Source organism: Micropterus dolomieu, linkage group LG10 (assembly GCF_021292245.1).
Source record: "Micropterus dolomieu isolate WLL.071019.BEF.003 ecotype Adirondacks linkage group LG10, ASM2129224v1, whole genome shotgun sequence".
Classification (NCBI taxonomy): Eukaryota; Metazoa; Chordata; class Actinopteri; order Centrarchiformes; family Centrarchidae; genus Micropterus; species Micropterus dolomieu.
The window spans coordinates 5,868,621-5,893,576 of record NC_060159.1 but is presented as its reverse complement, the minus strand read 5'-3'; the positions used below and the strand labels follow the sequence as shown (position 1 = coordinate 5,893,576).

Genomic DNA, 24,956 nt, shown 5'->3' with positions numbered 1-24,956 from the left:
GGTTTCCTGCTCCTTTTCATCAGCGTCCCTCTCGCTCTCTCTCTCTCTCTCTCTCTCTCTCTCTCTCTCTCGTCCAAATTTACTGTCTGCATCTCTCACCCTCTCTCTGTAGTCCAAACCACGCACGCTGAAACAGAAACATATACATGCGCACACAGATTATGTACACAAGTACACACTGGTAACCAAATTAATTAATTTGCACATAAGCTATACACTAACCACAATCCATGCTGCACACACACAAACACAACCAGGAACACATCGTACACACCATAACACAGACAAAAAATGAAATATATTGGAGGCAGGATCATCGGGAAAGTAAACATAATGTTACTCTGTAATGTTCACAGCTGTGATTGCAGGAAGTGGTGCAGTATCAAAAGTAGACCAGATAAAATGACAAAATACGCCATTTTTTCATGCCCTCCAATGTGACACATCTGATCTGACTCCCCTATGAGCAGGATGACATCATTTATCTGTGCTTTTCAAAACTGTAACAAATCACTGTTGGATAATAAATCAGTTTTATGATCTGGCAATGCTATGGTGCAGGTTTGGTTAGGTTCAGCCACAAAAAATCAACTACGTTAGGTTCACAGAAAGATTGCGGTTTGGGTGAAAATAAGTTTGTCCTAATCACAATACTAAACACCAGTGTTGGGCAGTAATGCATTACTTAATACATAATATTACTTTTCCGAGTAACTAGCATATAGTAATTGTTTTTTAAGTTGACTATGTAACAACTGTCCAGGGACTACAGATGAAAAATAGTCTTTTGGCTAACTCTGGCGCATTTGCATCAATGTTTATTAATGTGCACTGTCCCTGCTAAATTAAACTGATTAAATAAATAAATAAAATAAATAAAGTAGTGTAAGGGATTACTATTTCCAAAACAGTAATAATATTAAAGTGACTAATCCAAGTAACGCTGCATTATTGCGTTAGCGAACGCACCCTCTTTAACGTGAATGCCCGACTGCGCAGCTCAGCGGCACTGGACCTTATGCTGTTCAAGTCAGCTGCTCTTACTACAGCTGTATGTATTGCCATTATCTTTTATCATCCGGTAATAAGTAATGTAATACTATTATATTGTATATTATATTATATTGTATACTATTATATACTGCTTTTTTAAGGAGTAATAAGTAACTGGGAACTTATTACAATTTCTGAGTAACTTGCCCAACACTGCTTAACGCTTGGTTAAGGTCAGGGGACGATGGTGGTCATTTGAAAGCAAGAAAGCTGCATTGTTTTGTTGACCCAACTATTCACCCCAACCTTAAATGAACGGAGCAGAAAAGAAAACTTTATTTAACTTATCATGTCTGGCCGATACCAGTATACTGAGGTCAGTATCGGTGCCGATACCGATCCAACAGATTGTATCAGTGCATCATTCCCTATGAGAGACTACCACCCCCGTACACACCATAACCCCTTCAAATTGCCTCACAGACAAACTCAAGAAGAAGTTTTGTGCAATTGTGCTAAGTTACTATTTGGCAGACGCTGATGCAGCTAATAAGGAAAAGTGTAGGTCTTGGCTAGCTCACGATGCCTGCACACACCAAGACTTTGAGACAACTTCACCGGAGGTTGCCAGATTAGTTTTGGACAGAGGGGCGCCAGGTATCAGAGAGCAGAGTCTCGCCTGGAGGAAAGTGAGTATAAGGACAGAAAGTGACAGAGTCAAGCAAAGACAGATAGATGAGACTCCAGTGAGAATGACAGCAGAAAAGAGACAGAGAGAGAGAGAGAGAGAGAGAGAGAGAGAGAGAGATGTGAAACATAAGGGGGAAGCCAAAAAGCCACCACTGCAGTGAAACAACCACGACCAAGCTGACCCTCCTCCCCTCTCTCCTTTCCTTTCCCCTCCTCTCCTCATCGATTCAGTGGTGCAGCAGCATAACAGATATCTGGCAAAAAATACCCTCAGTTTAAGGTTCTGCAGTGGCTGTTAGCAGTTTGGGAAAACACCCCTTTTTTTCCACTCCTCACGCCCCCACCCCAGCCATAACCCACTGGCACCTCCCCTTTTCACCCCTTGCACATTTTGAAAGTCAGTATCCCCTCCCTGACACCCTCTCTTCACTGCTGGATATTTCCCAACACAGCGATGACAGGCTAATTTTCCAAAATACAGTCATTCTTCATACCCTTTTTATCTGTCCACTGGTTTATCCTTTATTGCTCGCACCCACATACACAAGCACGCTTCTGAATTCAGAAAAATCTCACCTCACCTTCTACTGTATCTGAAAAACAACCATTCCTCTCTCTTGACCTACCATAACCCCCCCATGCAGATCCTCTTTTTAGTCACCTCACTCTCCTCCTTCTCCGCTGCTGCTCTCTTTTACTCCTTGTTATCCTCCACAGGCTACCAGGGAACAAACCACCCTGCAGCACATTTCTATCTTAACAGGCATACACGATAACATCTGGAATATATGAATATTCAGGTAGTTTTGGTGGTTGGTTGGTGTTCAGTTAATTTTGTTCTCTTGGCATCCTCTGCTTTCCTGGCTGAAGCTAACTGCAGCTATGGATGAAGCATCATCAACATACAGTGAGAGCAGTGAACGTGATGTGCAGAGCTGAAAGGGAAATAATGCTAATGAGAAACTTAATCACAAGTGACTAAAACTCTTCAGATTCCTCATTAGGCCCCATGATATTTTACAAGACAAATGCATCGTTTAAGGAAAAGAGCAAGGGTCTTTCTCTCTAAAAGAATGCATCCATAATCTGAAAATGACTTCCTATCAAAATAAAATGGATGCTGATATCAAAACAAAAGTCTCGAGAGATTTTAATAAGATAACTGGAATTTTTTTTACATATATTGAGATATAAGCTGATACCAGTAGGAGATTTCTCAAAGCTGTTCTCTCTCCTCGTCACCCTCCTGTTTTACATAACATTCATCTTTATTATTTATATGCTTGTCAGAAAGCTGTGCTGACAATTCCTTATGTAACATTCATATTTTATGACTGGTTTCCTGGTTTAAGTTTGATTAAAAAGTCCTTCTTGCTCAGGAATCCAACTACTGCTGAGCCACTGAGGAGGCTTTATTCAACAGGGAGTGTGTGTGCATGTGAGAGAGAGAGAGAGGGAGAGAGAGAGAGAGAGAGAGAGAGAGAGAGAGAGAGAGAGAGAGAGAGAGAGAGAGAAAGACTGAGCCCATCTCTCTTTTTTCCAAAGGAGCCGGTTTGGGGAGGGTGCAGATGATACTGCAGTATAAAACAGAGCCAAATGCAAAGACATAACATCAACTGTTAAGCTTTTGTGAACATGTTGCAGTATGAAGGAACATCTCATCACAGTGGCAGGCAATAGATTAATCTAAAAACTAAAGGATAAGGATGCTTTTCAGTTAGGAGCTAATATTGTAAATTCCATGTAGTGTACTACTATATTTCTATACAGTTTAAGACTTTATTGAACCCAATATGAAACTTGTCAATAACAAGCGATTAAATGGGAAGTGAACTGATTTATAATTCAAGGTGTACACACAAGATTATCATTTTATAAGATACGGCCAACATATTAGCAAACAGTTGCTTGTTTACAAATCCAGCAGACACAGAGAAACATTAGCATTCATTTGGAGTCATGTGTCTGGCCACCTGATGAATATTAGTAATATAAATACATATTAATATTCACTCTAATTTCAGTTCTGATTTCAACTCCTGAGAGAAAAATATCCATGCATAGCTGCTCTATGTTCCACTGCATTGACAAGCTAGTTGCTAACTTTGTCTATTTGCTATTTGGTGCTGGGCAGTTAGCATTCGGTGAGTTTTTAGAGCTTTTACAGTTGGAGATGGAAACAATGGTGAAAGTGAACAAAAACATTAAAGTCGCAGGCTGTAAAACAAAAACAAAGAGGATGCTAAAATGCTTAGTAGATCTAGGGGGAACAGCAGAGTTGGGTGATAATTCCCTGTGGTCTCATTAATATGAGCAATGGGATTCACAACATTGTAATTTTTTCCATTTTTAGTATATAAAAATATTGATCAGAGCAGCTTTAAACAAGACACAGAAAGTAAATGCTAGAAGGGAAAACTTGTGGTAGAATTGGAACAAAAAAAAAGAGACAGTGTGTCTTTCCAAAGTTAGATATCATTTATTCTTTTTCCTTTGATAAAATGATATTGTGACAATATTGTGATCGAAGCAATTGTTAAGGATATCTTGAAATTACATTATTATGATATCAGTTTAGTTAGTTAGATTAGTTGAAGCAATTGAAGTTAAGTTAAATTTAAATATGTTCTCAATATTGCAAAAAAAAACTAAAAATATGCTTACTGCGTAAAATATAGCAATGGAAATGCATTTGCTTGATCAATGGTATATGCAGGTTTAGTATAAACAACCTCATAAATGATTCAGTCAACAATTAGTTGAGTCCTTGGATGCCTTGAAATGTTGCCTGTCCATGTATAAGGTACCCATTGTAGCTGTATGCTCATTACTTGGAATGCTAGAATATCAACATTTTTGTTTTCATCTTGAAAAAATAAAAAGGCTAAAATGAGATGACCAATTTTCACACTTTTACAGACAAACATTCTTCACTGACTATCTGTGAGTGTGTTTCTTTGATACACTGTTACTTCATAATTCGTTTAAGATAAGTACGCTATACAAAGATATTGCAGACTAAAATCATTTAAAAATTCTACACTTAAAGCGAAGGTAAAATGAGGCAGAAACTACTGTGGTTTGAGGCTAATGGCACCCCTCTGGTTTTCATGATCACTGCCAGCAACACTAATGAGCTGTTTTTACTGCAGCCAAAGAAAAGCCCAGAAAAGCCAATATTTTCCTTACAGAAACAGCCTAATACATAACAACATCAAAGGGTTCAGTATTTGACCCTGGAATCTCTTTTAAAATCACTCTAACCTCAGCAATGTTGTGGGTTTGAATCCCATTCTGTCACAACACGTAACTCTATAGAAGAAAAGATGGCAATAAAATGAAATGTATTTTCTGATCTTTTACAGTTTATGCCTGTTCAAATCCCAGTTTTATGAAGTCAGTAAAATGTTGCAGCTGTAGTCCATCCTGAGATATTTATTGCATCTGTTTTTGGTCTCTTTCCCAGGAATTGGTCTGTTTATCTGAGCCAAGACCAAGTCCTCTGTTTACCACCCAGCATTATTGGTCTCACTATGAAATTCAAATCAATATCCTTATAATAAAAGTCCCAGGCCTGCAGCAAATTGGAATCTATAGCTTGGAAAGCTAAAGAGATCTATGACACTGCCAAGGCTGCACTAACAAATGATGAATCTCTGCAACACACACACCTGCACAGGTACCAAACATCCACAGACAAACCAACAAAAAAAACCCTGCTTATTTACATACACACGCATACGGTACAAACACATGCTGTTCTGTTTTGTAACATACAGGCACAGCCATGCTTGTGTGAAACATGACTCCCTCATTAATAATGGATGGGAAACCAGGATCTGTACAACGCCGCCATTGTTTCTCTAGACACAGCATTTCCATAGCCCTGCTACAGTGTTTACAGTTATTGGCTCTTTTGGGAAACAGAGACACCATGGGCACTGAATCCATCTTGGCATGAAATTAAAGGGAATGGATTTTCTTTGAAACAAGAACTGTGAATATATATTTTGTCATCTAACTTTTTGAGTTATGTATTCACTATCATTACTTAAAGCTCGAGTGAGGGGACTTTTACATATAAATGAACGTCCGTTAAATTCAAACACTTGCCAAGTGACTTCACACAACACTGAAAAGCCAATCACTGCCAGGTAAATCTCTCTGTATTTAGCAGTTTCTGGAGTTTTAAAGTCGCTGTGTGTGGCGTCTCTCCTATGCTAGCGAACCGGTAGTGATGTGTTGTATGCCAATCAGCAATGATTGGTTTGCCAGTATTGAAAGGCGGCAACCGTAGCGACAGCATCAACCATAGATTAAAGAAATGGACATAGTCACCGTGATGTCACCCATTGGTTTGTTGACTACTATTTTGAAGCCTATAGTTTTGGCCATCACCATTATGTTTTTATAGAAACAGAAGCGACCATATTCGGACGAGAGGGTGGAGCTAGCTTACTAGGTGCCATAATTCATATTAACTGTAGTCATGTTTCCATCCAACTGTCATGCAAATTTTAAGCATACTTTTGAAATGTCACAAAAAAGAATGTGTGTTTCCATCAGCTGGTTTGGAGCGAATAAACAAGGCTACGGCAAGCGTAGTTATGTCAATAGTTGATGTTACACATGGCTGTAATAAACAAGATGTATGGATTCCAAACCAGAAACAAAACCAGTTGCATGAACCTGATGGCAATTCATCTTACAAAAATGGAGAGAGGTCCTCAGAAATGTGTTTCAAGCGGGCAAACTGCTACCAGCCATGTCTCCACACGTTATGGAAATATCCGGTGTTATGTTGAGTTTTGCATGCCTCCCGAGAATTGCATGCACCTCCAAATAATGCTTTTAAACTATATAATATCCTTTGTGGGGTTCATTAATGGTGATAAATGATTCGAAGTATAGACTATATTATGAACGTTTAGAGTCGTTAATATTTTATTACACTCAGTAGAAGTAGCATTCATTGAGATTCAGCAAAAATATGCAGTGATAACCCTGGTTGATCAGTGTGCAGAGCAAAGTATATCGAAAGCCTTTAAGAGGTGAATGCATAATTCAGCAGAACATATGATGAAGGCTACCTGCCGAGATTTGCATCCACCTTTTTTCTCAGCACAAATGAGAGTTACCAGGTGCAGGAAATTCTCGGCAGGTGTGCAGAACTCTGCACAACCGGGCAAGATGCCAACAGCAGAAATAGCTGATCAGACGTGAGTTACAAGTTCGCTACGTCAGAACTTATTCGGAAAAAGTGTTTCCATCTCCCGTTTAGCACATTTACTCTTTTTCGACAAAGGCAAAACCCACCTCAAGCGAGCGTAAATTATTTTTGCAAAATTAAGGATTTCTTTTTTTAGAATTTTGCCGTTTCCATTGACCTTTTCTAATGCCATTCTTCAAAATGGTCATTAAAAAACGGTGATGAAAAGTTTGTGATATTAATTGGGATGCTAATTTTGTCTAGCAAAAATAAAGCTTGTGTTAGCTTAAAACAAAATGTACTTATTAGAAAAAAACAAACACCCGACTCCTTAGAGTGTCTTTTAGGACAACAGGCTGCTGAACAAGACATTTTTTATGTGAACTTTCATGAACTGAAAACACACTGTGAAAGGGTTAAAGTTCTTAAACAAAAACACAGACGGCACTCAAAAACAAGTTCAGGGTTAGTTCAATGCTAATGTTAAATTAGCTTTTTCAGCACTGGTTAAATGTGCAGTGGATACCATTTGCCTCGATCCTGATTGACAGGTTGCCATGTTAGCAACATGTCAGTCACAAGCTAGCCACACCTAAAAGCATATGCTGCTTCATCATCTATTTTACTCCAAATGGGACAATAATTTACAAAATGAACATCATGCTGTATTGAAGAAAACTTTAAACTAGCGATTGAGACCATAAACTAAGCTTTAAGTGGTAATTTTCTTATAGACTCCAATGCATTCAGACCTGTTTTGCAACCAGTGAAGTCGCCCCCTGCTGGCCATTAGAAAGAATGAAGGTTCAAGGCACTTCCACATTGGCTTCACTTTTCTGACCCCGAGTTTGTTACTTAGCAGCAACTCACTATGGCAGAGCCTATAAGTCATAAGCACGTGTCGACAGTATTATGTAATTACTCTAACTGTCAGAAGGGGGAGACAAAGGTTTCACACTGCAGATTTAAACTGATTAAATTTAAATGAGAAAGGCTGACCACTTACCCCAATTATTAATGTTATTATTACTATACGTCAATAATTTACACAATTTATTTTAAATATAATGTACGTATGTGTATGCTATGTCTGTCCACAATGGAGCTGAAAATGCTAGTTTTGATGTATTGATTGCCAGAAACAGTATTGGCAATAACACTGGCCACTTTATTAGGTACATGTTAAGTTTTGAATGACACTGTCTGAGCATTATTATTTTTGAGCTTGTAGTTTGCAGTGGTGTTGGACTGGACTGCATTTTATTGAGAGGTGTTTCGTCTCTGGTGATGGCGCAGTGTTTAAGGCACATACCACTGGTGTTGAGACCAGGGTTAATTTCACAATGACAGTGACATTCACAAATGTGTCCCTGGGCAAGACACTTAGCCTGTTGGGCACCTTTTTCCAGAAAAAACACCCAAAATAACATACCCAAAATAAATCAGGAATAACTCCTCAACCATTTGGCCTAGATGCATAATTATGCTCTCCTTTGAAAAGTCAGAAGCTAAGGAATATAAAGCCATTGTATATTAATATATTTATTTTACGATTACAGATTGCATCTCCATGTAGTCTGAGACTCGAAGCAACAACATAGGCGGGTTTTGCACGGCTGCCCCCGGTACCGGGGGCATCTGTTTTCAACAGGTTTAACCCCTAGTTGCTCCAGAGGTGAACCCTTTTATAAAAATAGAAAAATATTAGAAACACATTTCAGTATAATGCAGTCCAGTACAACACATTAGAATGTTAATAAAGTAACCATGGCATGTATTTTGATAATTGAAACAAACATACGTACATACTGTATGTATTTCAGTGTATGTGTGTGTGTGTATGTGTGTGTGTGTGTCTGCATACATATGTGATGTCCAGAGTGTCTGTATGTGTATGCTTGCTTGCATACATTATATAATTATTAGATTATATGCATGTGTGAGCACATCAGTGTGCATATACTTACTGTACATAATCCTATATTAGATCAAATTAATAGCCTACCATAATGTCGTACACAGGGACAACATACTGAGTGTGCGTGTATGTCCATGTATGTGTGTGCGTCCTATCGGGTTGTTTTGGGAAGTGATGGGGTTGGAGAGTGCTGACTAAGCGGTGCAGGACCAGAGCTGGGAGACTGCAGTGCTGCTGGCAGCAACACACACTGATCTGAGCTCAGATTGATAGTCAGCAGTGAGGGAGGAGGAGAGGAGAGGAGAGGAGAGGAAACTTCCATACATACAAATTAACAAAATCGCAAGTACACACACGCCTACATTCACATGCACAGGGCTACAATACAGACACACATACTACTGCATACTACGTACTGTATTCAAACAGGTAAACTTATTTGTGTCTCTGTTGTAGAGCCTCATCAATCATGAATAAAATTAATAATCCTATGTTAAAACAGTCACATATATCTCTTTATGCTCTATAAAATAGACACATGCTCATACAACACATAAACACCTAACCACGCAGACACAAAAGCAACCATACTGCAAGACAATATAAATCCTAGTCCACGCCCTGAAAGACACACTGCGTCACGGCCAACAATCAGAGCCAGCAGCCTTGTTTACTCCATCTAACCTGTGTGCCACTTATTGTGCTAGAAAAGCCCTCATCTTCTCCTCCCGCCCACTCCTCGGCTCCCCTCTCATCCCTCCGCCGTGCTCCCTCCCTATCCTCTGAGTCACCCACCACTACTCTTTCTCCACCCCCACCCCCCAACCTACCCTCTCATCGCCCATCCTCATGTCCTTTCGCCTTCCCTTCCCTCATTGTCATTCTCATTATGAATGGCTCTGTTGGAATTTCGGGGATGTTTTTCACTCTCAATTCACTGTCTCCGTTCCTCTTTCTGTAAATCTTCGCATATGTGTGTTCCTCTTTCTGCCTCCTCTCTCTGCTTTCATTCCTCTCTCCTCCTCTGCCTGCCTAATCACTCTCATCCAGTGATTCTCTCTTCACATGCTTGTCATCAGTGGTATTGTGACTATGTATATTTAAACAATCTGGGCCCTTTCTTACAAACCTCAATGCCATTATCCCCCGCCCCCCTCTGCCCGTATATTTGATTATATAACTGCGTCCCCATGGACCTTGAGGACACTGCAATCTAATTTTATCTGGTGATGGTGGTGGTGGTGATGATGATGGGAGTGTGCATCAATGCGTCATTTAACACAGAAAAAGATGTCTATTTTCTCCAGTGATTCCCGAACAATGAACATCAGCAAGTAAAATAAGATCCAAAAAATGTTCAGCCTCCTTGAAACCAATCATGTAATCAGAGCATCAAGGCAAAGACAAAACATGAAGGATTAAGGTGAATTATAACCATCTTATAATGATATCCCCTTTTCATTAATACTGCATGTGAAAAACAGATATTGTAATGTTGTAAAGCAGTTTGAGTAGCTAACATGAGAACAGTAAACACACGGCTGCCATTTTGATGTCTTTCTGTGCTAGAAACACAAGAGCTCCCTTCAAGTTTTCTGTTCTCCCAGCTTAATAAACAACCAAACCCCTGCATTGCTAAATTTGCCAAACAGCGCCATTCGCTGGTTTTAACATGGAACTGCATCTGGCTGGAGAGCAATTATTTTCTGCCAGCAGCTTGATGTTTTGCAGTTAGTTTCAGCAACATGAAGGACAACCAGTAGTGGAATCAAATACAACAGCACTCAGTCCATGTCTGCATAACTAAAAAGTTAATCATTTCATGATTAATTAAGTTTATTTGTGTAACTGAAGTACATGTCCAAGTGCACATTTAACACACTATGAAGAATGTTCCAGTAAGAAAGGAGAGAAAGAAAGAAAGAAAGAAAGCTGGATTACATAAAGTGATCAATCAGACACGTGTCTTCTACATACTGTATGTGAGAGCATGTTTGGATCTATGTATAGATGTGTGTACATACAGTAATAAAGTGTGTAAAAAGAAGAAAGGATGGAAGAGGTAAGAAAAGAATGCAAGGAAGAGAGGCTGCAAGGAAGGAAGGAAAAAAGATGCAAAAAGAAATTAAAGAATCAGTTATCCGTTATATGAGCCACCAGGCTCTGTCCTATCCTCCTGCCACTTCTAACAGACTCTTCAATCTCTCACTGCACTCCAGCCACCGCAGAGTCAGGGAATGATTTAAAGCATCTTCCTAACTGCAGTATGTACCTACAGTATAGTTTGACCCTGTCCACTACTCCCAGTTTTAATTTAGTCACAGGCTGTAACACTAATAGTCATCTTTGGATATTTAATATGATATCCATCCAACTGGGCCTATTAACTACTTGGATCATTTGACTCAGATACGGTGAGCAAGTGTTATGTGAGTAATGCCTACTTCAGTTGACTCATAAGGATATTTAAAGGACCGGTACTAGGTCTTAAAACAATGGTCAGGTGCCGATATAAACATTGTAACAGGTTTTGCTTGCAGTAAGCATTCATCCTGGCCATTAAGAGGTCCCGTCCTGATGTGCTTCCAATGTAATTGATAAACACAAATAAATCTACAGTCCTTGTTCCTTGCAAAAGTGAATACCAAAGTTAATCTGAACTTATACAGTCTGAGTTTGACAAGTGAAGTATCGTCCAAATTTAGTCTTTTTAGTTCATGATTCTCTCTGACCAGTATGAATGACTACAGACTTGAAAAACTGTGAAACTATCCTTTAACTTTCAGGGCCATGGGATTTTAGACTGATGATTTTGATGGGTTTGAACTAGGCTGAGGCAGAGTAAGTACAGTAGCCACCAATTCTGTATTTATGAACAAAATCTTTATATTCTGTGCATGTTCCAGTGTTTTGACAAATATATATCTGTAAGCTTCTTAGACACAAACGGTCCTTGCTGAGCATTGTGGATATACAGTACAGAATGGTTTGTACCTAGAAATATCTTGAAGATTTTTTTTGATTATTAATAAAAGTAGGTTTGATTTTTTTTTTTTTTCAAAGATAAATGAATAAATTATTAATTAAAGTAGATTATACGCTTGGTAAATTAGCGGGATTACATTATATGTGTACTATCCTTCTGATAATTTCTGACTATGTCTTGAGATTTACCTTGCAAGTTCTGAAAAAAAAAAAAGACAGATTTCATAACATGATGTCAAACTATGTTGTTGCAGCTGTAATGAAAATAGATTAATCAAAAATAAATCCAACGTCCTTAATTGGTACAGGTGGCCAGCCAGCTCAGGTAAAAGACTATAATTCCAAATAGTCTTTCTCTGCCTAACCTCCTTTCGGTTTAGTCTGTTGTTTTTGCCAGCTGCAGTGTTGTCCTCTAGATGTTATGGCTGAAAGGCATCATGAAGTCGTCAAAGTCCACCTCGAGGGATAAGAGCTCTTTTCGTCTCTCTATCTTTGACATCAGCTGGCTGGTGGTGGGCGGCTTCCCCCAAACCTAAGACAGACAGACAAGTCACAAGAAGTTACTGACAGGCACTGCAAAAAAGAGAACTGTGTGCAATTACTCAGTAAGTTGGGTACTGTACTGAACCGATGTGCACTGATGGGTACACAGGAGAAGCGTACCAGAGTTACCATAACTCCACTGCTTTTAGATTAAGTTTAAGTTTTAAAATGTACATGAATTTACCTTGGTTCAAATGCTAATCAGAAGCTTCTGGTTGCTAAATTACAATTATGAAAGCACTCAAGTGTTTCTGGACCGGAACATGTTTATATTGGGAAATGTAACTTTTTGCACAGCATATGCAGGAGCAAAAAGTTCAAAATAACAAAACGTATCAAGATTGGTCAAAATGTATTTCACAGGCAGTTTATAGGATATTTGCAATGGCTTGTTAAGACAGGAAGTAATTACTTGTGCTAAGCAAGTAGATGGTACAGTATATTGAGGCAACCTACAGCAAATGGTGACGAGCCTACCGTTTTTGGCACAATGGTAATGTCCACAGTGTTGGATTTCCCTGTAGTGATTCTGGTGTTTTGCAGGATGATGCTCTTTGAATCCTCCAGAGAAATCTTTCCTGCTGTTGTAGTTGATGTCTCTGCATGCACTATACCTTCTGCAGCAATGACCTGTAGGGTACACAAGAATTTTCATATTTGCCTTATTTTATCTAAGTACTCTGTGCAGTAGCTACAATCAAAGGTCTCCAAGTGTCAGATTCAGGTCAGTGAGAGAGAGAGAGTACTGAACAGGGCTTGAAAGGTTTGGCTGCATCAAGACAGCAAGAGACAATACACAAAAGTAGCTCTTAATATTTGCAGGTAAGATTTGTCCGTTTGATGATTAAAACTATAACCTTTCATATTTTTCAATAAATCATGGCAGATAGAGAGGGGGATGTGAGGTCCAAGCAGAAATTGCACCTGTTACACAGAGAACATGGAATCACTTTACAGCAATGCTCATTATTTAAGACCATGATGAGCACCAACAAATGGGCAATTGTGATTTCAAAATAAAACTCAGAGATAGCAGGTCAATTAGAATCTTGGGGGATAGTCATAAAGGTAAATAATGATCAGCTAGGCAGAAAATTTAGCTTTTTCAGACAATTGACTACAAGTGGGCATATGTGCTAATTGTCTCCTCTCTCTAAAATAACTTACTACAAATGTACAATGTTAAACTCTTTACACACAAACACAAGCTACAAAAAAAAAACAGTTGTGCCAACAGTTATTACTTTTCTTGCTTTTGGTTGGTGCACATCCAGATCTACACACAGCACATCTCTCTTGCCTGTCCAGTATCTGGTTCAGGTTGGACTACCATTGAAGGTCCTATGCCTCTGCAGTTAAATGATATTATCTGGGCCTGGTTGCAGGTGCTTTACATCAACTTAAACTATGTTTCGGCCATGCCCTTTTGAAATAAATCTTGGAGCCACAAACATCTACTCACACTAAGGTACATGTTTATATTTTTAAGGTCTGAAGGTGCCTTTCTATTCCACCACTGAACCTATTTCAAATTTAAAATCAAATTAGCTTTATTGGCATGAATGTATGCAACAATATTGCCAAAGCTATATTTAAAGTACATAAGGACAATTCATTTCATACATTATTTCTTCATCAAATATAATAACAGAGGTCAGGCCAAGAAAATCGGGTTCAAATTTTGGAGTCAATACAACAATCTCTCTATCGCTCTCTATGTTCCATCTTCACAGTCCCACTCACATTAAGCTTCTCTTGCATGTCTCAATCATTTCAAATTCTTTTGGTCAAGATGTCTTCACCGAATACTGCGGTTGTCAATATCAGCTGATTCATATGGCCATCATTATGACCTTTAAGCCATGAAGTAAAGTTTGGTTTGGTTTTTTGGTTAAAATTTGGCTGACATGTAAATCAATTTAGCAGCAAGGACTTTGTAAAGTAGACCAAAAATCACAAAAATAAAGCTGCAAGCACTGTCTGCCTCACGCCGTGACGCGCGTGGGTGTTGGACTGGTCACGATGTTCGCGAGTTAAATGTCACTTCCTGTGTTCCCTAAGTGGAGCTAGACAACATGCACTAATTATATGTTTTGTACCAGTGCGTGAAGTGTGGACCACACTGTGAAAATGTCATCAACATGAAATGATTTTTGTCACAAAGGGATTACTTCCTGTGGTCAGTAGGCAGTGTTATGACATTGCGTGATTATTGGCATGTGTTCAGGGTGTGACCCTTATCAAACATGGGAAGTTTGGTACAGATATGAGCATGTACGCTAAGGTTGAAACAATTTCCTGTTTAATGGCCAAGCATCGAACTTGCGCCGTGGACACGACGTTAAGCATAAACTCCCAAGTTTCACAACATAGCAATATCAATTATCAATAACAATATCAATAAAACTTGACACATCCTGTTGCCAGTAGGTGGCGCTATGACTTTGAGTAAATACTGGCGCATGGATTCGTTTTAGGACCATTATCCAACATCTAAAATGTGATATGTTTACCAGGATCACAGGCTCAAAGCCATAAGTGGGTATTACACTGCAATAAGAAGCATGTACTTTGACTTGAGAGAGTGCATGCATTATTTAAAATGATTGGCTTGCTCATAAGTCACAGTGGATGAAAGTTTAATAGGCTCATCAGTTTCTTATAGTAGTGAACAAATTTCTGCAAGTCTGATAAAAAATGCCATAATGCCAAATTGTACCTGTGTGGAAATTATTCTGTGTGATGGATTTGTTTCTTGCCCCCCAGAATTTCTGCTTGAAGCTATATTGCACCACCTGCTACTTTCAGAGTTCTAATAACAAAATCAATACATTTTGTCAGATGTTTTGCCTGATTATAGGAAATGCAAATTTAAGCACCAGCATTTTCTAGCTGTAACATAACACATCAGGTCTAATTTGCTTACAAGTTGCTGTCTTACAGTAATGAGATCTCTTTACCAGCTTAGGTTTCTCATGCTGAAAGAAGAAGCTGGAGTACACAGATGAAAACCAGGGTAGGAGATTACCTCTAGTCTAAAGTTGGTAATAATTTTACTTTAACAACATTTAAGGTGTGTTCAGACAGATACTGGCTACCACTGTGGTTACACTGAAAACATGGCAGCAGCAGGGAGAGGGACGGCAACTGCCACTCTGCTGAACGTGCACAACTATTGGTGACTGCTATCAGAGTTCATGATGGTTTCACGTTTTCTCTGCCTCGGCTCGCCATTGTCCCATTTGACCTTGGCTTGGAGCAACATCAGCTTTAAAGTGTGATTAGCAGCAGCCTGTGGTATGGACCTGGTAGAATCGTGGTAGCCAGACACAAAGGTGCCAGCTGAAAGCACCTAAAGGACACATTCTGTTCTGTAAATTCTGTAAATCTATGTATTTCTCTCTATATCTGCAGCAAATTACGTTGTTAAGTTCATGACTTGAGAGAAGCGATTGGTTTTATGGACAGTGAAAAGTGAAAAGAACAGACTCATTACAAAGAAAACAGGAAATGTTTGAAGCCACAAGATTTTAATATGTTTATATCGGGCTAGTAAAAAGATTTTAATGGGGTTACTTGGATACCTTTGAAGGTTTTGGCTTTTGACCTTTGGCCCCCTTTCCCTTCACTGTCTCCTTTAGTTTAGGTTGAGAATCCATCTTGTCTTTGACCAAGTCAATTATCCTTGAGTCTGCAAAAGCTCTGGCAATGTCGAGGCAGTTTTGTTCTGAAGGAAAATAAAATATTGGTCAATCAAGCAGTAGAAGTCACATGTTAAAAATGGGGTAAGCAATTACGGAGAAGTCCAACAGTAAGTGCCAGTAATGTAACTAACGTTAGCTAAGTTGTGGGTTAGCAAACGTGCTGCAACAGCATGCAGTTAGGACGAGACGGTCCCAGAGGTAGCACAGCAGCTCCAAACAGCAATACTTACAACTCTCCTGCTACTATAGCTAACATCACAACAACAGCCATGTCTTGACAAACTAGAAAGTGAGCTGAGTGTCCGTGGGCAGGTCATTAAACGTTACTTGAGACACAAATCACGGCTGTAACTGCTGGAATAGTGTTGTGTGGCGGGGTGCAGGCCACTTTGTGTTCCTTTTTGCAGAACCAGGAAAGAGTACAAACACCAGATTCTTTTTCAGCGCACTCACAGAATAGACTGTTAGTGGACTCTGATATCCACTAAATTTAGAACTGATTAGAATCACTAACCCGAACATTTACATCAAAGTGAGACAGCTTGCCACAATAACTCAAGTGTATTTGTTGGTAAATTTGTCTCTAAGGACAGTACAAGAAACAAATATTTTTTTAAAAACCTGAAAGTTGAACACTTATTATTTATTATTCATAGAGTGCACTTAATCAAATCCAACGGCTCCTATTTCCTGTGTTTCTTTTATGAAATTCAATTCAGTTATATTTCTATTTGTTTATATCAATCTGTTTCTAGCATACATCAAAACCTATTCCAAATTAATTTTATTTCAACATTAGTATTCAAATGAACTTCTATACATTTCAGATGTACAGTCAAACCTTTCTTGTTCTCTGCATTAACACTGGCACCGGCCTTGATGAGGAAGTCCACACAGGAGGGTCGAGAGCTCTCGATGGCCCTCATGAGGGGTGTGCCTCCACTGAGGGCCCGGGCATCTATGGTAGCCCCGGCCTCCACCAGAAGTTCAAGAAGTTCCACTTGGCCAGCGCGAGCAGCATGGTGGAGAGGTGTCCAGAAGAACTGGTCACACACATTTACATCAGCCCTGTCAGGAACAGGGTTTTTATGGTGTGTTTAAAGAGTCCCTGATCAGGGCATTGGTCTGGTATTACATGGATATTAAATCTGATCTTTGTACTTCTTACAGTCAAGTTAAAAGCCTCATGGTATTATTAAAGACAAAGTAGATTTGCCTTTATGTCTAGTATTATTTGTCTATAGGTATGATTTTTTGACAACATTTACGTCATACATACAATGATTTTAGTCACCAATTCTCAAATATTGGCAGTTTTTATTGTTTGGGTCTGCCTTTCCCATGCGGGATTCAAATCGCCTACCTAAGCACAATGGATTCATAGGAATGATGCATACATCCACCTTTACTATTTGAAATTGTACATCACTCCATCCATCCATCCATCCATCGTCAACCGCTTATCCTGTGTACAGGGTTGCGGGGGTCTGAAGCCTATACCAGCTGACACTGGGCGATGTACATCACTCATATTAACCTAATAGTTTACTTTTACATTCCTTGAACCGTGTCAGAGCTGTATTACTGCCATTGAAAACAACTTCATAACTCCTACTGCTGCTACTTCATATTAAAAGCTTTAAACTGAAACACAGTTGGCTTTTATTGTGAAGCAGTCATAGGAAACAACATGTGTTTGTCACTGAGGTTAGCAATGACTGTGACTGTTCATCAACAGTGGGTTCACAAAACAGGACATTGTCATTTTCAGCATTTTTTTGTTTGGCTGATAAACCAGTTGCTCTTCTGTTGTTTTAGTGACAAAGTAGCTACTGTTTGCTGGCCCCAGAATTATGTGGCATGTAGTATTAAACCACCAGCAACCACGGGTGTCACAAAATCAACTTAAGACTGAAATTTATAGATTATATCTTTAAACCAGCAATATCTGGTACCCACCTTCAGGACCACCTCAAACATAATAACCTCTTTGAAAAATTCCAGTCAGGTTTCTGCTCTGCCCACAGTACAGAGACTGCCCTAGTCAGAGTCACAAACGACCTCCTCATATAATCCGATTCTGCCTCTCCATCCCTCCTCATCCTCCTTGACCTTTCTGCTACATTTGATACTGTCGACCACGGCTCCACCTCACTACTGGACTAAATGACACTGCCCTCAGTTGGTTCAGATCATACCTCACAAACCGGACAGAATACATCTCCCTGGGCCACCCCAAATCAAATCCACACACAGTTACTTGTGGTGTCCCCCAGGGATCAGGCCTTGGCCCCATCCTCTTTATTCTCTACCTTACCCTCCTTGGCCAAATTATCAGCCGTCACAAAATTTAATTCCACTGCTATGCCGATGACATACAGCTCTATGTAAATTCCACAGCTGAAACCCCACCCTCACAGTCATCCCCATCAAAGCTCACCACCTGTCTGGAGGAGATAAATGTATGTATGGAGCAAAACCTACAAGGTTTCACTCCTCACACATCAATGCATCCATGAACATTCCCCCCCACCTCAAAGAACTTATCAACCCACAAAACACAACCCGTTCTTTTGATGAAAAGTGCGTTAGAAATAATGTATTATTATTATTATTATTATTATATCTGAGGGGAGCTGCAGATTCAGGTGATAATTCTCTGTAGGTTCTTCACTACGAGCCCCCCTTCCACAGTGTTTTCACATTGTCCTTTGGCACAATGTTATCATTAAAATAACTGCTTCAAATTGACAGTATTATTAATCTGTTTCACTTAAATCTTCGCAAATGTAACTAAAAAGCAAGTCTGTGAAATCTTTGTTTCCAAAGCACAAAAGAAAAAAGAAAAGATCTTTCTCACCCTCGACTGAGGAGATACTGAGCCACCTCGTAGTTTCCACTGGAGCAGGCCACCATCAGTGGGGTCTTGTAAAACTGATCTTTAACATCCACAGGAACCCCTTGACTGAAAGCAAGGTCCAGAGACTCCAGGTCCCCACTTTTCACACAGTAGTTGATATTGATGTAGACCTTATCTGGCTTTTCCATGTACCATCCTGAGTCATTCATTATGGGATGTTCTGGCGGGTGATCGTGGTCAAATCGCCGGATGTCTGAGCAGTTGTAGTATGTTTCGATCATGAAGTGGGGCGGGCCTCCGTCTGGTCGCCGAGGCATAAGCTCCGGTGGGAGAGTGCAAATGGGCAGGGGGAGGACAAATTTACCCTTCTTAGCTCCTTTTCCTCCCTTTTCTCCCTTTTTCTTTTTAGGCATATAAGAGGAGAGGAGGAAAGGTTTCTTGATATACTTGACACCTTTGAGGAAATCATTAATGTTGACACATCCCTCTTTCCCCTTGTCATGGGCTGAGATGACTGTATGGAGTTGGTCTAGTTCAACTGGAGCTTTCAGTTCTTCTAACACTGAAATAAACTTTTCGGTTGTAACTGTGTCTGATTTGTCCCCAAAGGCTTGCCGTAATTCAGTCTCATACTCATAAGACCAGTCGTGGAGGGTCACGGCCCAAAGATCTGACATGAGGCTGCCATCTGTGGATTTTTGGCCTTTTCCCTGTTGCCTCTCTGCTTTCTTCAGCTCCTTGGCTGCTGCTTTGTGACCCGTGTCTTTGGCAATCTGACGTGGGAGTAAACCTTCCTGGTTCTTGAGCTTGGGATTACAACCTGAACAAAGAGAACAGTTTTCTTTTTAGGAACAATATAAACATATGGCATTAGGAGTAGTTACCGCAAAGCTATCTTTGCCTTTTTTTGAAAACGAAACAAGTTGAAATTCAGTGCAGGATATTATTGTGAGACTCTCTAGCAGCACCTCTCTGTGCCAAGAACTTGCAGCAGTTAGCATTGCCCGTGACAGCAGCGTAGTGTAGGGGTGTGCAGTCCTCTAGGTTGATCACTCCCATGTCTGCTGAGTATGCAGACAGCACCTGAATCACCTGTAAGAAACAAAACACCACAGAGCAACACATTACTGAATCCTAAAATCCCACTGTAGCTGATGTAGGGAGAAAATCTAATGAGGGGTTCAGACCTTAAATTCTGCTAACAGCTCTTCCGCTTTATTTTCACTACAGCTTCATATTATTTACTCATCTTTTTAATAGTGAAAAAGTGACACTGAGTGAGCAGATCCTACACCTCAAAAAAGCCTCCCATGGCAGCATAGTGTACTGCTGTGAGGCGTTTTCGGTCCAGGGCGTTAGGGTTTCCCCCTTTCCTGAGAATGGTTTTAACAAGCTGCAGGGAGCCTGCCTTAGCAGCCTCCATCAGAGCTGTGAGGCCTGTATTCTGAGGAGAGAGATGAGAGGAGTAAATCTTAGTTTAAACAAACTGCATCAACAGCATCTCAGCTGCAGAAATTTCAACATCACTATGTTGTGTACTCAAAGGATAAGCTGTCAGTTACAACATACTCCATGCCACTGCCTCAGTTCCCATAATATCTCATTGTTAGTAGTCCCCCCATCCAATTTTTACCTGATTTGTTGCATTGGGGTCTGCCCCTGCATCCAGCATGATGAGACACATCAAGGTGCACTTCTGGGCTTTTTCACACATCAACTGGAAGACATGAGTCCCCTGCGCTGACACATTGTTGACATCTGCATGGCACTTCAGTGCCACCTGCAGGCAGCGGGTGTGGCGCTTGGTGGGGTAGATACAGTAGAACAGCACACCTAAAGTTAGAGGAGGGACAAAAGTTAAGCTTAACTTCATGTGTTGATAAACACGTTTAGCTGGCAGCAATGTTTTCTTTTCCTTCCTCTTTCTTTTTACATACATTCACACCTAGAAGCTGCCAAGTACAACCACAGTCTGAACTGTCGGCCACAGATCAGCTACACTGGAGCACTTGGGGGCGGAAGGTTTTGCAAAATGGTACTTCAGTCACGGTAATAAGAGAGGGAAAATTGCTGCTCTTTCCCCGCCCAGCCTGCCTTTATAACACTGAGGATAACACAAGCAAATGTGTGACTATTGACACTCAGCCTACTGGGGAAAAGGCTTGGCTGTGAGTGCTGAGACTGGGCCGAATCAGCCTTGGGAGCGCAGGATGATATCAGGTTACTCAGCATGTTTCACAGGAGAGGATCACCCTTAGTGGTTGATCTGTAATTAGATGTACTCACACGGCCTGACACACATACACACTATCATGTGCTACATACACATACAACGTACAGTACATACATTACATAAAAGCACACACACTTAAGCTCTTTCTTCCTTCTTCCCTTTCTCATTTACTTACTCTCAAAAGAGCACAATTTGCAGTAACTGATCCCCCAGACACACAGTAATTAGGGTCATTATGACAATTAGTTTAAAAAGGTCCTGAAGAAGAACTTTGGCTTGCTGATTGGAGTTGTCCGGGATACCATTTCCTCATCAATATCTAAACAGAAGCACCATGCACTTTCATGAGTTGTAAAACAAGGTAAGGCATTCAGAACGAACCTGCTGGTCTAACTTGAGATGGAAAACACCACTATTTGAGAAATCAACACTTCAAGCTCAAATGATACTACATTAGTGGAATGGAAACTGTTACCTCTCATGATTAAAGCCATATAAATGATTAACATTACTACTCTATAGATATATTCTTGCGGATTATAAAAGAGTTTTACTTATCGATTAAAAATATATGTCTTGTCTGATTACCAAAAATGGGAATTTTCTGGGATGTTTTTAAAACATTCCTTTTTAATAAATTCCTATAACTGTTTCTATATAATCTTGTTTTTATATTTAAGTCAGTAAACTATTTCATTCACATAATTGTCTCTTTTAGTTTTCCATTTTAGATTTCTGTTAATGGTGTTAAAAAATGGAACTGACCTGTAGTAGTCTGTCATTTCTATGCAGATTTTGTGTTGTTCCCGTCCCTGCAATTTAAAGCATGCAATATGGTAAAACTGCTACTGCTCACCTTTTCCCTCAGTGTCTTGGAGCCTCAGGTTGGCATGGCTCTGGGCCAGCAGTGCCACTATAGCATCATTGCCCAGCTCAGCAGCTAACATGGCTGCGGTGCGGCCCTTCTTGTCCTGGACGTCAGGGTGTGCTCCCTGGGAGAGAAGGAAGATGACCAGGTCTATAAGGAGTCAGGTAGAGTAGAGAAACAGTCAGGAAAATTAAGTGACTTTGAAACAATACTTTTTTGGTTGCAGTACATTTTATGACCTGTTTGATTTCTCTTAGGTTTCCAATTGAACCCCTTGATGCCTGAATTTACAATAAAAAATAAAAAATCAATTAGGTATGATGCAAATTAGCGACAACAGGCATAAACGAGAAACCAGTGCTTACAAAAGGTTTCTTGGTACGTATTGAATATGCACAAACAGGCATTGGGGGAACACATATGCAATCTCAGCTGCAGTCTGACAGGAAGAGGTTTGATGCAAATTTGCAATAATCGGCGTTAAGGGGTTAAAGTCTGTTTGGACAGTAGTCCTGTGTATATGCACTCTATAATTCCCACACATTCCTAAGGCTACTGTACAGTAATAATAAGGCCTTGCAAAAACACTCAAGAAAATCCAAGAAACAACTCATGTAAAACACAGATTTTGGAGGTCACTTAAATCAAATTACATTACAATAAACTGGATATTAACATTATTTAAGTTATGTAAACATACTGACTGTCTAAAGACACTGCTCTCAAATGTGGGCCACCACCATATGTGACTTATTTTCAAAATGATCAAATTGCTACAGCAGGCCAGTGGAGAACATTTGTTCACTTAAATAGAGTGTATATAATTTGATGGAATAAAGAAGAGCCTCATCACCCTGATTGTTGGCTGAAACTGCCACGTGAAGCACCCCTGTGCCTTCTTGTGGATCAGTGAGATTGATGAGGTTTTCCACCCCAAGGTTCACCATCTTTTCTATCTGCAGCTTATCCCCTTCATGGACGCACTGCAGCAGGCGGTAGATCTGAAGGACCTGCAGGCGGCCCCCTGCTACTCTGCCACTCATTATGGGGACAGAGAGGAGCTGGTGGAAAAATAAGAAAAGGGGAGATTTCTTACAAATATGCAGGTAGACGTGCTAATGAGCAAGGGTGAAAGCAAAAGTCAGAAATTACATTTTTTAGGTAGGCTTTACTTAAGTACTGTATAGTTGAAATCACAAAGCGCAAATGTTATTAGTTATGACACCTACAGCCTGTGTTAGTGAGCAGTCAGTGCAGCAAACTTGCTTTGCTAATATTAATTAATATTATTTTTTCCCCAAAACAATCAACACACTTTAAGTAACGTTAAGCTAACTTAGATTTACTAACTTTTAGCTAACTTACTGATCCCATGAAATTTTTATAATTAGGCCTAGTAATTTCTATATAAATGTATCTTGTCTGCTAGCAGAAGTGAGTTACAAACTGAGTTTCACTCTAAGGTTACAACCTGTAACTTTTAGTGTGACTAATAAAATCTACTTTGCACCTTGTTTGACCAGTTTTGATCCTTTACTTAATGTTGCACTTTTATATAAAACAAGACATTACCCTGAATGAGGCTCAAAAACGCTATAAATAAAACATTTAACAGTGTAAAGACTGGACTGATAAACCTTTAGTCATCACCCTCACTGAGGTTAAAGGGATGAACTTAGCTAGCCACCCTGTGTTTGTTTGATTGGCACGCGCTTCTTACCGTGATGGAAAACTTTAAAAGTCCTTCAACTTTGTTGTTCACATAACAGTCACGTCTTGACAACGAGGACAGTCACACTTATCCCGAGTTTCTCCACAATGTCCTTACTTTATTTTAAAGCACAACCTTTCACTTTGTGTAAAACGGTGGAAGAAAACAAAGTCAGCTCCATGGCAACAGGACGCGTGAAAATGCCGGGAAGGACGTTTTGCTGGTGTCTGATGCTGCTTTCAAGTGCTGCTGACGAGCTCGGCAATGCGAGGTTTACGGCTCCAAATACGACTTCGGCGGGGAAAGATGTAGGCTACATTATTGTAATGTAAATTTAAATCTAAACTAACGTTACACAACAATAATACACGAAACAAAAGTAAACTGAATAAAAATATTAATAGGGGCTGGCTTTAGCCTACTTCACATCAGCCACACAAAATTTCAAATTCAAATTAGCTTTATTGGCATGAATGTATGGCAACAATGTTGCCAAAGCTGGAAATAACGTAACACACACTGTCATTAAACGTCACATTTCAGCAACGTTCAAGTGTCCTTCTTGTGTGTTTTAATTTTAAACCAATCCACAAACTGGAATTTCTGACAGCACACATTCTTGGACCACTGTTAGCTTCCACAAATTGATTGCTAATCATCCACACAAATTACCAGCATAAACACAGTGTACACACCTTCATCCCATTTTATAATGCATTGTTACTTCCTCAAATAGCTTAGGGAGAATTACCGGTTCTTTGCCCTAAGACGCCAGTGCCTAGATCAGTTTACGTCTTGTTTGTGTGAGTGACAGTGGAATGGATGTTACTGAGTGCAGAGAGGCTTATAAAGAAATCTGAAAGTGCAAAGAATGGAAGACAAGTGATAGCCTACTCCACTGGTTCCCAACCTTTTTCAGCTCATGACCCGTAACCTGAAATTTGGTTTACAAAATACGGATAAAGGGCAAAACAAACCATGTGTATAAAATTTATTATATTTCTTTTTAAAATAAACAAAAACAACAAAGGTCTATTCTCCTTTATGTGTTTCACCCCTTTCTCTAGGCCTACTCTCATTTTCTAATCCTCTCCCATCATCCCCTATCTCACCAATGATCTGGGCTCTGTTTTTGAAAGTGCAAATCTGAGGTCATGCTGAGCATTCAGTCTGTTTCTGAATTGTTTTTTCAGGTTTGCTAGAGTCGAAAGCCAGATTCACACAAGTATGTTGTGCTATATT

General features: G+C 39.8%; 1 protein-coding gene across 5 annotated transcripts; it reads right to left on the bottom strand.

Annotated features, from left to right (window-relative positions):
- Window positions 1-2: 2 nt before the first annotated feature.
- ankef1a (ankyrin repeat and EF-hand domain containing 1a) lies at window positions 3-23,925 on the bottom strand. Of its 5 annotated transcripts, none has more exons than XM_046060505.1 (12): window positions 23,724-23,925; window positions 22,857-23,064; window positions 21,992-22,153; window positions 20,536-20,735; window positions 20,197-20,346; window positions 19,871-19,994; window positions 18,903-19,722; window positions 16,884-17,110; window positions 15,923-16,065; window positions 12,816-12,968; window positions 12,161-12,327; window positions 3-127 (listed from the first exon to the last, which is right to left on the bottom strand). In XM_046060505.1, the coding sequence occupies exons 2-11, from the start codon at window positions 23,044-23,046 to the stop codon at window positions 12,208-12,210; spliced, it is 2,289 nt and encodes a 762-aa protein (XP_045916461.1). In that variant the 5' UTR covers window positions 23,047-23,064; window positions 23,724-23,925; the 3' UTR covers window positions 3-127; window positions 12,161-12,207. The 5 variants fall into 5 exon arrangements, with proteins under 5 accessions (XP_045916461.1, XP_045916467.1, XP_045916462.1 ...); XM_046060506.1 differs by lacking the exon at window positions 3-127 and adding an exon at window positions 11,675-11,994; XM_046060511.1 differs by lacking the exon at window positions 23,724-23,925 and having other exon boundaries at window positions 11-127; window positions 21,992-22,127; window positions 22,857-22,992.
- Between the last annotated feature and the right edge of the window lie 1,031 nt (window positions 23,926-24,956).

Bases quoted from the DNA above. Each gene is read 5' to 3' on its own strand.
- ankef1a (XM_046060505.1), bottom strand. From the start codon at position 23,046: ATGAGTGGCAGAGTAGCAGGGGGCCGCCTGCAGGTCCTTCAGATCTAC. The intron at 19,723-19,870 runs GTGCTGCTAGAG...CTCTTTGTTCAG, and splicing joins CAAGTTCTTGGCACAGAGAG to GTTGTAATCCCAAGCTCAAG. The intron at 12,328-12,815 runs GTAGGCTCGTCA...TGTCTGTCTTAG, and splicing joins TTACCATTGTGCCAAAAACG to GTTTGGGGGAAGCCGCCCAC.